Genomic DNA, 14,396 nt, shown 5'->3' with positions numbered 1-14,396 from the left:
TGACCCAGCAATCTGCCCTTGTTGCCAAAAAGGCCAATGGAATCCTGGGCTGCATAGGGAAGAGTGTGGCCAGTAGGTCGAGGGAGGTCATTCTCCCCCTCTACTCTGCACTGGTGAGGCCACAACTGGAATACTGTGTCCAGTTTTGGGCTCCCCAGTTCAAGAGGGACAGGGAACTGCTGGAGCGAGTCCAGTGAAGGGCAACTAAGATGATTAAGGGATTGGAGCATCTGCCTTATGAGGAAAGGCTGAGAGAGCTGGGACTCTTTAGCCTGGAGAAGGCTGAGGGGAGACCTTATTATGGCATACAAGTATCTAAAGGGTGGGTTGAAGGAGGATGGAGCCAGGCTCTTTTCAATGGTTCCCAGTGACAGGACGAGGGGTAATGGGCACAATTTAGTACACAGGAAGTTCCGTTCAAATACATGGAAAAACTTCTTTACAGTGAGGGTGACAGAGCACTGCACAGGCTGCCCAGGCAGGTAGTGGAGCCCCCTTCTCTGGAGATTTTCAAGACCTGCCTGGATGCAGTCCTGAGTAATGTACTCTAGGCAATCCTGCTTTAGCAGGGGAGTTGGACTAGATGATCTCTAGAGGTCCCTTCCAATTCTGAAAACTCTGTGATTCCGTGAAGAGTGAAGCTATCAGAACCCAGGAAAAAAAATAGCAGTAAAAGAAAAGGGCAATTCCTTTGTTTGAACAAAGTATTAAGAGTATTTAAATAGCCACCTCATGCAACAACAGTGTGCATCACCTTGACACTGTCATAGAAGCCACACAGCATGGGCAAGAATTAAATGGACGCTGTTGGCACTATTTCATCCAGAACACAACTGTATAGTAAATAATGGGCTGCATTATCCTTTACTGGACATGGACCAGAAAAAGAATACAACTAAAACTTATCTCATATGCAAAACTTCTAAAACTTTAATACCTGTTAATTCAACTCTAAACACTTACACATACTTAGCATGAATACACTTCAATGAGAACGGCAACCTGGTAACTAGTGTTTTTATCCTCCGATGAGCAAAGAGTAAGAGGTTTGAGAAATCACAGTATATTTACAGAAAAAAAAATATTTGCAACTTCAAGTTATTCAACAGGTAATATATTTTTATGAATATTGTAGCAGAACTACAGCAGTTAAATCACACAAGTTTAAAGGTATTGTCACCTTAATCTGTCTACAGTAGACATGGAAATCATGAACTTTTAAATGCAATGGCTAAAAGTATCTCTGTTCTCAAATAGGAACTACAAATAGTTGCTAAGGCTGTGTGCGTTAATCCCCTCACACATGACAGTGGTACATTAAAATATGGATTAGACATTTACTAATAATTAGCGCTAAGTTGAGGTAACAGGTAAGAAAAACAGTAGCATCAGCATACTGTTCACTAATTGGCATTGGCTTATCAGACCATAAACGCAAATACTGGTTTATTATCTTAGTTTACATTTGGGCAACGGTATACAATTAGAAAACTTCAATTAGCAAAAATCCTACATTAAAGAGATACTACCTCTAAACCCTTCAAGATGACAGTCTTGCTAGTCTTGTCAGTCATTTTAAGATACATGTACGATTTCTACAGTTCGGGGAATAAATCCACTGTCACCTCCAAAGCTGCCTCAACATGTTTTCTACTATAAGCAGAGGCAATAAACATTTAACTGAAAACTACACTGGATGTGGCAGAGAAGACTCAGGCAAAGGAAAGCATTACTAATTCCACTACTGAATTTCAGTTTGGGTGCCAGGGAGGAAAGAGGTAACTTAAATAACAAGGTTGCAGAACACACAGTGCAACTGGTAGCTCTCAAGTTGATCCCTGGTTTAATACTTGTGTTACACAATTTCTACACAGGTTGCTTATTTTTTTCTTAGGAATTGACAGACCTATGCTTTTGGGTATCTGCTTTACTAGACCGCTATTCAATAAATTCTGGAGGCGTGTCTTTGTCTTCTTCCACACAGGTTACCAGAATGATCTTTTTTCTTCAGCTCTTTCCCAGGTGCGTTTCAGAAGATACACTGCAGCATGAAGTCCCCCTACGTTCACCCATACGGTCTGACCTTTGCGCCAGATGTGTCCCATTCGTGACAAGGCCTATAATCAAAAAAAAACAGCCAAAGAGTGGTGGGGCTTCAAGGTAAGATAATAAGTGTAAATTTGCTTTAGAAATTATTTTTGATTATTCTAAATCACATCTAATGGCAACGTCAAATGACTCTTCAGGTCCAAAACTGCGTTTAAATGCTACTAATTATTGCTCTAAGAATAGACTATCTTCTGTAATGAAGTCAGCTTACTGTTTTTTTTTTTTTCTCAATGTATTTTCATATGTAAACAGGTTTGATTTTCTCTCACAGTACATACCTTGGCAAAGCATTTCTTGTCCTGCGTAAGCAGCACAGCCCTGCCTGTCCCTGGTGTGCAGATCCGGCCCATCTCTGTAAGGCAGGCCGGATAGAGATCCCAGTTCTTCTTCTTTGACCCTATCCTGCAAAATAAATTAATATCCCTTTTGTGATCACTGAGAAACAGTTAAGTGTAGTTGGTCTTTCAGACATGGATTAGCTTATTCAGGACCACATTTACTATTAATTTCAACCCGCATTTTTAATATAGAGTACATCAATAGTTCTTAATTAGGCCCAGTTAAATAACTAACTGGAGAGAACCCTAACCCTGGACAGGCAAGCACATGCAGTAGTGCCAGTTAAGAGCAATAACTTTACCGGTGGTACCTCACCTCTTTCCAAACGGCATGTCTGTCACAATAATATCCACAGAACCAGTCCGCAAAGGGAGATTGCAAATATCCCACTGAATGATGTCTAAGGGTATGCCCGGGGAAGTACTGCTGCAAGAGCAAAGATGTTTATCTCAGACATGGTTTACTGAGCAGCATTTTTAAATTGAGTTCTATAACATTACCAAGAGGAAAATATGAGCAAGACAGTCAATGCAAATGGATTTCTTTATGTACAATACTACAGAAAAAGAAAATCACTGGTACTCTTCTCACCTTTCCTTATTCTCATTTTTCTTTAGTAAAGAACAGATGTTGTTTGCTGCTCTCTTTACAGCTTGTGGGTTGTTATCACCAGCAATATGGTAGCAGCTCGGCCATTCTGTAGCTCCCTAGGGGAAAATATTGATAATAAGCAACATCAGCATTAACATTGCTTAATTTAAAACAAAAATACCAAACAACCAAGCAGAAGGATTACTCAAATATGACAGAATACAACAAAGCAACTGGAAGTGGACATCAATGATTTTAAACTTCTGTAACAGATATCTGTTATAGCTATGATGCATCTTAAAAACTCAAAATACTTTTGGATTTAGTTTCTTCATGCTGCAGCTTTGGGAAGGAAAATGAGGTCATTTACAAAAAGTGTATCTGTTTAAGAGTTGGCGAGATAATTTTGGACTTGGCTATTCAGTTAATTACCAAGAAAACTTACACGTATTATTCAGTTGCAGATTCTGTCAAGTTTTATTAAGTTAAAAAATAAAGGGAGAATCACCTCTATTGGTATTGCACCTGTACCACACATGGGATCAACTATGATATCCGTTGGCTGTGGATCACAGAGTCTGAGGAATAGAAAATAGAAAAGATATGGTGAGAAAAGTCTTAAAAACGTGAATTTCTGAAAGGAAGGAAAACTGAAGTACTTTAATCACTCTGATTCTACCCTTTTAACCAAAAAAGCTTCTATCTGATTATTTTTTCCATTTGTTAATTAGCATTTTATAAGCACCAATACAGTGAAATACTTTCAAGAATGCAATACAGTATTTTGAAAATTGGCTAATGGATCACAGCAAATGTTTACTAAGCTGCAAAACATCCACTGTTAATTACAAAGTACACTGTTTCAGCAAGTATGCTTTTTTCTTTTCATTTTTTAAGAATTAACAGAAATGGCTTGTGAGGAAGCAGTGGAGGGGGATAAAGGATCTAATTTCTGACACAAAATTACTTGTTAACTGAGAATAATATAATACTGTGCAATCGCACTGACCTAAGCATGCCATAAGCGAGAGTTGAACGAAGAGTTGTGGGTCCAAAATGTGTAATATTTCTTCTGTGAAGGCTCTCTTCAGTTAATGCAATGCCCACAACTACTTCATTATTGTGAATATTCAGAAGAACCTAAAGAAAAAACCTGAACTAAATTTCAGGAGTAACAGAAGTTTCCCATAGCACACCTGGTAAGTATTTATGAGACTCTTAGATAGTAATTTAAAAACCAGGAAATAAGTATTAAAGAGCATTCTTGTAAGAAAAGCAACGCACCATTTTAACAGCAACAACGGACAAAATTCAGGAAAGCCTTCACGTGTTTTCTCCTTCACACAGAACAAGAATGAGCATTTTGTCGTTCACACCGAATCTTTTACACAAGACTTTTAAAAGTGCTATAACCGTTATGCTGACTGTTTAAAAGTTTTGTTTCATAAGTATGGGGGGAGTAGGGTAAATCCTGCAAGTGACAGCAAAGCAGCAATAAAAATCATATTCCTGGTCTGCTGCACCATATTAATTTGGAAGGCGAAAATATTGTTACAGGACAGTGGGCCAGCCCTTGCAAGAAAGTTTTTCTGCCCCTCAAAAACAGTGGTCCTGTAGCACAGATGGAGCACATCTGTTGAACGTCCTTTCATGAATCTCTGCTTTCCCTATGATAGGAAATAAACACTGGGCAGTTAATGTTAACCCATTGTGTCACCTTCATCCATAAAACTATACCTTCTACATGCAATATCTTCTGTTAACTTACACTCATATAAAACAATGGATTAAGCAAAGATTTAATGAGGGTAAAAGTAAAGCAGAAGGCACCTGAATGAGACCAAAGGCTACAGGAGGACGTAACGCTCCGTACCAGAGCTTTTGCTGTAATTGAGGGAGAGGGGAAAGCTTTTGAGCACCTGCTCAGCTGTACTGGGTGTAGTGATATTAACTGGTTAACTTGAGGAGAGAACGGTGTTTGCAGAGCAAAAGAGGGACCTGAGGAAGAGGAGAGGTGGCCAGACTGGGCCACAAAAGAGACTACTATTATGGACAGCCAAAGCACTACTACTTCAGCATTACTAGTTTTTAGTTCCAGAGTCTTCTTTTGAAGGCAGTTTGGAGATCTCTAAGCATCAGAATTAAGAAAGAATTTTTACAATAGAAATGTAGGTATTTCCAAGGCACAGCACTATACCTCTACATCAAAGTTAGTCATGTCAGCTTTCCACTGGAAGTGCTCCTGCACAGCGCCACCGAAGTCTCTTGCAGCCTCGTTTGATGTGAAACTGTGCTTGTCTCCTGCTCTGTTGCACGTAACACGGAATTTCAGCACCTTCGCGTCTCCTTCGCCTGTCTTACCGTCACCAGCCTTGGGCTCACTCCCAGAACCCCCCTGCAATTCATCTTTAGCATCTGATTGTTCATTATCCTCCTCCTCCTCCCCGTTTTGGGATGCTACTCCTTGTGTCTTTTCTGTATCCTGGCCACTACTGGGTTCTACCCCTGCAGCATCTTGGGGACAGTCCTCCTGTTTACTAGTGTCTTTTTGATCGGTTGCTTCCTCTTCTCCATCATCATTCAACTTCTCTTTGCTTGCAGTACTCTGCAGATTATGTTTTTTGCGTTTTGTCTTTTTCTTTTTTAAGCTGTTGTTCAGCTCCCAAACTTTCAACGGATTGGTCCAAGGCAGTTTTTTAACCAAATCTTCCAAATCCTTTAGAGCATCTTCCTTTAAAAGACAAAAAAAAAAGTTGTGCTTTGAAGTCATTCCCTCCCTCTAATATCCTTTTTCTAAGTCTCTTGAATTAGTTTCCTAAACATGTAACCCATGACACATTTAAGCAAAGGTTACTGCTTGTGTGATTTTTGCCATAACTAAACTGAATTGCGCTTGAAGTCACAGGACCCATTCCATCATTTATCTTGTCAAATAAACAGTAATGCTAAATTAAGTGAAGCGACACTTCACTGTCCTGTGTCTAAGTGCGACCTATGAGCACAGTGTCGGCTCTCATTCTAGGTTTTGCCTAGGCAACATATTTAACTGAAGAAACGAGTTAGACAACACAACCATACCTCCATTTTACAAGCCAGCAAAGAAGATGTGGCAGATCACAAATAAAATTAACAGAAAAATTGTTTGTGAAACAGAATACTTTCTGAAACTAGTCTTAAATTAAAAAAAAAAGTCCAAAACCCAGAACTGACTGAAAAATGAGGAGCAGCTCACCTTGTTTTCTTTAAACTGGTACTCTTTGAACTCCTGAACAACAACAAATAAATTATCCACTGACCTTAGACGATGGACCTAGAAGAAAGAAGAAACCAGTGGCACGTCACTAACCACATATGTATGTCCAAGAGACTGTGTTTATTGCAATTAGGATTTTGTTATCTTACAGCCAGAGATAAGAGACCACGCTTTTCTACGGTTTTTTGTGTATATGGGGGTTCTCACTTTATGCGCAAAGGGAGAAGGAAGAGCTCTGCCCTCATTTAACCTCTCCATCTGCACCTTCCCCTGCCCTTGTAGAACCAAAGTAAACCTGCACGCAGCTCTTGAAGCCAAGATGGCCACAGCGGGATTTTGACATTTCTCATACCGATCGCCTTTAAACCGAAAGCATTTCGCTCACGACGGGCCAGGCTCCCGCCCTGTGCACCAGGACCACCGTTGCTCTGGTCACAGCCGCGGCGGCCCCGCCGGCGGAATAGGGACCAGAGCGGGGAGCTCGCACAGACCTGCGGCAGGCCCTGGGCCGGGACCTCGAAGTAGATCTTCCCCCGGTCCTTGCTGATCCTGGAGACCGATCCCAGCTTCTCCTGCACCTCCTCGGCCGCCGTTAGCTCGAACCCGGTGGGCACGGTGGCGCCGATAACGGCCGTAAGCTCCGCGTCCTCCCCGGCCGGGGCTGGACCCTGACCCTCCGCCGTGCCCGGCCACGCGCCACCGGCCGCCTCCGCCATGCCCCGCCGCCGGCCGGGGCCCACCGGGCCGGACTGCGCAGCGCCAGGGCCTCCCGCCGCCCAACCTGCACCACGCGCCGCCACTGCCCGCCCGCCCCTTCCGCTTCCGGGCCGCCCGTAGCCACGGCGCCTGCGCACTGGTGGCGCGCGCGGCAGCGCCCCCTGCTGCTCGGCGTCGTCGTTCCCCGCTGCTCGCTGCGGGCGGCAGGCGGCGCCCGGCCCCGGGCGGCGAAGGGGTGTCTCGGCCCTGCTCGGCCGTGGCCCCTCCGCCGGTGCTTGTTCCTGCCCAGACTAGTTGATGGAGCGGCTGCGGCCTGTGCCTGCCGCCCCGGGGACATTGCTGGCGGGAGAGCGGGTCTGTGTGTGGCACCTGGCTGTGAGGAGAGAGGGGCAGGTCTTTGTCCCGGTGCACGGTACATAGGCGGCTGTAACCAAAACCTCCCGTGGAGGCCGTGGGTCTGTGCCTGTTTCTCCTCTCCATGTCTGCTTTGAGGAGCATGAAACGAGGCCCGTGCGCCTCAGGGAAACTGCAGGGGACCAGCCCCAGCTGCAGGGTCCTGGGCTGTGCAGGTGGCCGGCAGCCCCCCTTGTGCCCCCAAAGCCCCTCAGGGGTGCTGGTGCTGTGCTCAGCGCAGAGGTCTTCCTCTGCCTGAGTCGGGCTGTACAGGTTTTTGGCTGAGCAGTCGCTGTACTCTGCCAGCTGAGCACCAACACAACACGTGAGCCACGACTGCTGTGTGAATTGAGTTGCCTTTGGGTGGCAAACCATGGGTGGCCATTTCCTTTTTTTCCTTGTTATAAAAAGTACTGAATTTCCTTGATCTTCTGGATATTGTCTTTGGCATGTTTCCAGCACTACACTTGATTTTTAAGTACAAAACTAGCTGCTAAATGTTTTTCAGGAGACACAGAAAGAGAGACAGGCCACCCTAAATATCTTCCATGACCATGACTGCGTCAGTATGACAAAGTGTGAACTGCATGAAGCCGCAGAGGCACTACTTTCCCTCCTCCTCTCTTCTTCAACCCCTTAGTCTTTACCTTTTCCCAGTGTTGGATTTATAAATGTAAACATAACTTGTCCCTGCAGCTTCTTCTTCTGCAGTTGCAGCGCGTACTGGCAACAGCACTGTTTGTTTTCATTTTCCTATGTACCTTCTGATTCCGCTGTGACATTTTAATAACAAGCAGGATGCCTGAAGCACTGCTCTTGCCATTAAGCCTTCTGAAGCATCGCTTTGCTTTCAGATGAGAAGTATGTGTGTGAGAGTGTGCCTTAGAGAGGGAAGGTGTGGGTTTTATTCCATCGGTTTATTTTTAACTTGTGATTCAAGTCTGAAAATATAGAATTAAAACCATGGAATTTGGGTCATAAGCATACTGGAGAAAGTTTCTGTGAAATGGCTGCTTTGATGAGAACTTAAATATAAGCTAAAGCAGAGAGAACCACTTTGGGATGTTTATATCTTCTTCTGAACCACAGCTGACACCCTGCAAGATTTTTTCAGTGCGGTGACAGTGCCGCGATATGGGGGGAGGGGGGTAGTGGCTGCACAAACTGCATATCCCCATGTGTTATGTCCCTGGTGACTGCTGAAGTAGCCCGTGACACTACACCTTTACTGTAGTGTTTTGTAAATTGTAGATAATGTTAGTGTGGTTTGCCAGCTAGTGCAACACAGAGCATCCTTCTAACAGGCGTGCCCGCAGAGCATGGCATTCACCCAGCTAGCACAGCTCCCAGCAGCAGCGGGGAACCCCAGCAGGCAGGTCCTGCGCTGTGTGTCTTGCTGCTCACATCCATTTTACAGATTTTGCTTAGCTTAATGCTGCAACAACACCTATAGCAAGGGAGAGCTCTGTGATTGAAGTGGGATAATGGACTTGGCTTGCTGAGCTACTTTAAATAGCAGAATTTTCAGCATATTTTGGTGAAGGTGTTTGCCAGACACTTAAATTAATTCCATACGTCTGACCTATCAGCAGCAGCTCTGACCTTTCCCAGTTGGTCTCAGATTGAAAGGTGAGAACCGGTAATCAGCCTGCTATACTTCAGCTCTTGAAATCTGTCCAAGCACCACTCGCAGAATTATTTCCTCCCAGCGACCAGGTCCTACAGTAGCTGAAGACATCTGTTTGTCTAATACCCATGCAAGACTGTTTCTTAGAATAATACCGTGCTTCTCTTGCAGCTTTCCTCCTAAAAAATCCTGGTGTGCTCTGTAAAAGTAGAGCTGAAGCATCTTTCAGTTTGAATAGGTGGAGATGTTACCTTTATGAACAGAAGCAAAACCATTTAGACCAGCACTGCATGGCATAGCATGTGACAGTGGGTGTCAGGAGGAATTTTCGCCTAAGGATTCAGGACAAACCCTCCTATGTGGGAGGCACACTGGCAGTGTGATACATGTAACTGTGTTAACATTTTTGTTAGGATCTTATCTTGAGAAGGGTCCCATACAGTGAATAGAGGATTCATCCCATGCATTAGAGATTAGTCCTCCCAAGTGAACTGAAAGGTGCAGACTCAGCTGTGGGAGTGTCTGAGTGTCCTCGGCTGCCACTGAAATTGCTGTATTTGTTAAACTTATGAGAATTTTGCAGTTGCTTTCAGTGGGAACATGGTGAAGCACTGCGGTGACAGCATCTGCTCAGCACTTTATGAGACAGAAGAGAGCTGACCCTGGCAAAACTCAGAATGGTTTCCGTAGAATCTAAGTATTTTAGTTCTCATTCTTTGATAACCCTTGGTTATAGAAAGGTCCTGTATATTTCAAAGCTTGAGTGACTATGAAATAAAAACTCCCCTGGTTTTCAACTGTGTATTATCTCATTTCTATCTCTTTCTGTAGAAGCAGACCACAGATATGTTGGTCATTGGTGCTGCATAAAGCTGGGATGTAGAGTCACAAATGTAGGCGGAAGAAGGAACTCTTGCTATGCTGTTCTGTGGGGCTCAGTGCACGTTGTCGGACTGGTAGAAGCATACATATTCTCATTTATCCAAACAGCCAATATATTTTTCTGTATAGAAAATATTGGACTTGTGTTTTGGTAGGAGAGCAAAAAATGACAAACTGTCTTCAAGACACAAGCAGAGTTGTATTTTCATGTCTGTTATGAACTCCCTTTTGCAAAGCCAAGAAATCTAATTGGGTCCCTGAAGAAGAAACATTCAGTTAAAGCAAGAAGGTACCTGTGGGGCAGATCTGTAGACTCATTTACAGACAACAGCAGTTCTGATGAGCTGGCAGCATTGATTTCATGGCTGGTTTAGTACATACCTGCAGAAGAACATTGCTGACCATTTGTCTGGAAGGTTTTGTATGTTGGGTGAATTGTGTCTGTCCATTTGGAAGGCACGCTTCAAATAGCAGGCCGTATCCCAGAGGATACTGTGTTTTTCTTCACTCTCGCTCTTCGGGGTTAATCAACAGAATGATGGAAATAGGTATCGTCCAACTAAAGAAAGTGTCCTAATATTATCCTGGAGTAAATTATTTGTCTCATAACACCGGCACATAACTGAAGAACATTTACAATAAACTTAACTTACTAAACCCAGTAACATAATTAAGACTACAGGATGAATATAAAAAAAAAGAATAATCTAGATTTTGCATTATCATGTACCTCAGAAAAGGCACATGACTGTGCACAGCAGCTATATGGTTAGTTTGCCACTGACTTGCTGTGTCATTTTGGAAGAGTCACTTAAGCATAATTTGCAATTTTGTTTTCAGAAATCATGGTTTGGATCTTTATTTGATCAATTGGGGTTCTCTTTTATTTTTTGTTACTAGTTTTCCACATGGGAAAATTCTGGGTTTCTGGCTTTTTGTGGTGTTTGGATTTTTTTGAAGGTGACCTGTTAGTCAGCTGGATGGATTCTTTCAGTTCATACCTAAATGATACAACTCAGGTGACAAAACTTTCAGAAATGTACGATTTTCCAAAAATGTTGTTTGACTATAGATAGCAAAGCAAGCAAACAAACAAAATACCCAAGAACCTCAAACAACTCAACCAAGTACTTCCCTTTCTCAAAAGTTCAGTTGTCACTGTGGGACTGGTCTTGTACCATCATTCTTCTATTTTGTGGGGGTCAGAATTTTCTCCACAAAGTCTCTGGAGTCCTTTGGTGAACAGTCCTGAATTTCAAAAGTAAAAATCAAGCAAATGATTGGTTGGCTCTAGGATGACATGAGAAGGATGCATCGCCTTGGGAGGAGATGCACTGTAGCAAGCCAAATTTCAGCTGGAGCTGGAGGAGTTTTTTGCATGGACTGTGATGGATTGAAATGCCTGTGTGTTTGCAAACCGCTGTCATGCAGACAGCTTGCCAGAGCAGCTTCCCCCCTGTGCCGGCAGTGAGGGGCTGGCACGGTTCAGTTTACCCTCGCAGCAGCTTGGAACTGCGGTGCCAGCCTTCTAGCGCGCCAGAGCAAGAGCCATCTCTTGAGAACAGAGTACCGGGCAGCACGGCAGAGAGAGCAATGGTCTGGGGCATCGAGACCTCCTGGCTTTTCTCCCTGTCGCACAAGGCTGGTAGAGCAGCGGGCTGGGAGGCAGACCTGGCAAACCGTTCATCAGCTGCGTTCTTCATGGAGTTACTTAATTTTTCTTGACTTTTACTATTTCCATCTGTGGGAGAGAAACATAATATAGTGCTTGGGAATCTCCAGCTGAAGTATAAAGTAATGTTATTTTGAAAGCCAGGTATCAGAAGAGGAGTGAACTGGCAACTTAATGGTTACTGGATGGGGGAGAATTAGTCAGTATTTGTTGTAGCACTGGTGAGCCCTGTGCCTTAGTCAGAAGAGGTGTGAACTGAGGCTGGCAGGTGATAAGCCAAGAGAAGTAGTTAATAATTTAAAGTGAGAAATTGTATCGAAAACCCTTATTACTGGAGTTATTTTGTTAACAAGGGGACGGGCCTTTCCTGTCCCTGGTGGATTTTGCATATGAATAAATAAGCTGCAATTAGCAACTTCTGTATGGGTAGCATGGGTGGTTGCAGACCTGCCTGCTCTGGGATGTCAGATGAGTGGTAAGGTGATACAAGAACAAGAAGCTCGTACTACAAAATGTAAAATATGTGCTCCAAATGTCAGACCAACCAAGCCATTCAGTACTGGGTCACAAACACCTCTGCCCAGAGAAACCGAGGTTTGTCCTCTGTGAGGTTTGTCCTCTGTAAGGTTTGTGGAATGAAAACCCTGCTGATGGAGCCTCATCTATCAAGAAACTTAATACATGTGTAGAAATTTACACTGCTAACAGTTTCATGAAAGCAGTGAAAGGTGTTCAAAGATCTTGCTTAATTTGGAGCAGAGTAACTGAAATTAACTTCTTGGATTTGTTTAATTAATTTGGTAGGGCATAAACAAATTTAGAGATGGCATTGAATTTCCAATAATGAAGCGCAAAGTTATGTCTGCACCTGCCTTGCCTGGAGAAACTGCTTATATTGAGTTCATTTCAGAGCTGTAGAATTAATTTGGTAGGAACCAGTATGGTTTGTCTTGCAGTAACAGGGATGTGTTGTATAAATCCCATCCAGCACTTGGTTTTGCAAGAGTTAAAGTTCTTTGAGCAAGGATATATGTTTTCTTCCAAATCAGCCCCTCAACATACAGCTGCAAAGCCTGTGCCTCCTAAGAGACACCTAAGGAGGAGCCTGGTCTTCATGAGGAGAAAAACACAAGTGGGGCTCCTTGGAGCAGCCCAGTTTTTTAAGAAAGCATTAGGGAGTGCTGGGATCCCTAAATATTCAAAGCCATAATGGAAAAGCTGGAGGATAGGAACATCTAATACCCATGATATATCACCCTAAGAAATCCACATCAAAGAAAACCTTTAAAGTGAGACAGCTGATCTTTTCCAGTGTCTGGATTTTGCTTCAGACCATCTCAACTTTTATTTTGGACTGAAAAACATCATGATTAATCCAAATTAAACCACGATTATTCCAAATCCTTGTCATCAGCCTTCATAGCAAAGTCCCATGTGAGCTGCCACATGTCACTCCAGATGAGTTGGTCGTTCAGCCAAGCGAAAGCCTGTCTACATTAACAACGTGCAGCTGGCGCTTCTCTGATGTCTCTTGTCCGAAGATCTCCTGGGCTTTATGTCATAGCAGCAGCGTGTGTTGGGTCCAGCAGAGTGATCTGGGTGTTGCTCAGTTTTCATGGTCTCTGGGTTCAGCTGTCCCCAAGTCCCATTGTGCTCTTGGAGGCTGTTGGGAAGGATGAAGCAGTCAGGGTTTTCAGGGTCCTGCCTGCGGAGAGCCTGGCGTGCCTGGGGGAAAAAACAACCATCCTTGGTTCCAGACATACTGCACCTAACTTCATTAGTAGAGGAACAATTATCTTCACTCGTTTATTTGAGGTAGTTTGTGGAGACTTTATGAGTTAAACCTTAGGGCCAATGGAGTTGATTACCCGAAATGTCCGTGAATGGAATGATTCTTTGGGAGAATGGCTGAGCAGGAACCACGGTAACAATGCCAATTAGGCAGTGAGGAAGGAAAACATAAACAGATGAGAAGTACTGGCTTCAGGTAGGATCAGGACTCTCAAAGCAGTCAGCCCTTTTGTCTTTCTGGGAATTACTGGATAACTGCAAATGACACTTTTGTATCCTGTAGGAGCAGCACGCTCACCAGCACTGCTAGCACCAGCACCATGCTGCTGCCTTTTCTCAGTGCTACAGCAGAAGCTTTGTAGATTTTACCTGGATTCAGTACAAGCCTATTCTGCGTGGGTTTTTTCCTCCAACTCAGTGCTGCATGAGACCTTTTTGTTTCTGGCAAGCCACAAATACATAACATTTTCCTGCTGTCTCTCTGTCCTTGTACTGGCATGCCACACTGCAGGACAGAGCAGGATTATCTTGTGGTTGTGGCGACAAAACATTTTAGATCCAAATTTGTGAACAGCAAAAACACAGTTCCACACATTTTCTTGTGGATATGAGGAAAAATCACACATTTATGTAAGAATGACTGGCTTTTCATATTCTGCTTATTTAGCCATAGCTTCTTTAAAAATACATATGAAAATAGTAGAGTGAATTAATTTCTGGGATAACCTCATTGACTTCACTAGATATGTTTGAAGGTCATCTCAAGGTAATCCTGGGTTCACTGTGATAATCAAAATCAGAAGAAGCTCAAGAAATAGTAGTCTTGTTGTGTTTACATCTCTTCCTACTTTCATAAAACATTCTCCCCCTGGTGAGCTATCTTAGATCTCCATATCAGAGATCATATCAGCTTACTGCAGACCACCACTGAAGCCCTATATATGGGTCTTGCACATGGACAGGAAATTATTGCACCGTGTGCATGGCTGTTAAGAGAAATGCCAGCAAAATGAATATTCATA

At 43.4% G+C, this 14,396-nt stretch overlaps 1 protein-coding gene across 1 annotated transcript; it reads right to left on the bottom strand.

Annotated features, from left to right (window-relative positions):
- Positions 1-902: 902 nt before the first annotated feature.
- Positions 903-7,076, bottom strand: THUMPD3 (THUMP domain 3 tRNA guanosine methyltransferase). The gene is made up of 9 exons (XM_082487648.1): positions 6,784-7,076; positions 6,272-6,349; positions 5,237-5,770; positions 4,049-4,179; positions 3,548-3,617; positions 3,040-3,155; positions 2,764-2,874; positions 2,388-2,511; positions 903-2,117 (listed from the first exon to the last, which is right to left on the bottom strand). Exons 1-9 carry the CDS (start codon positions 7,006-7,008, stop codon positions 1,986-1,988), a joined length of 1,521 nt encoding a protein of 506 aa, XP_082343774.1. The 5' UTR covers positions 7,009-7,076; the 3' UTR covers positions 903-1,985.
- Positions 7,077-14,396: the final 7,320 nt, after the last annotated feature.

The sequence above is a fragment of the Vanellus vanellus genome, assembly GCF_965231255.1.
Source record: "Vanellus vanellus genome assembly, chromosome: 9".
NCBI lineage: Eukaryota > Metazoa > Chordata > Aves > Charadriiformes > Charadriidae > Vanellus > Vanellus vanellus.
This window is presented reverse-complemented; position numbering and strand designations above follow the sequence as displayed.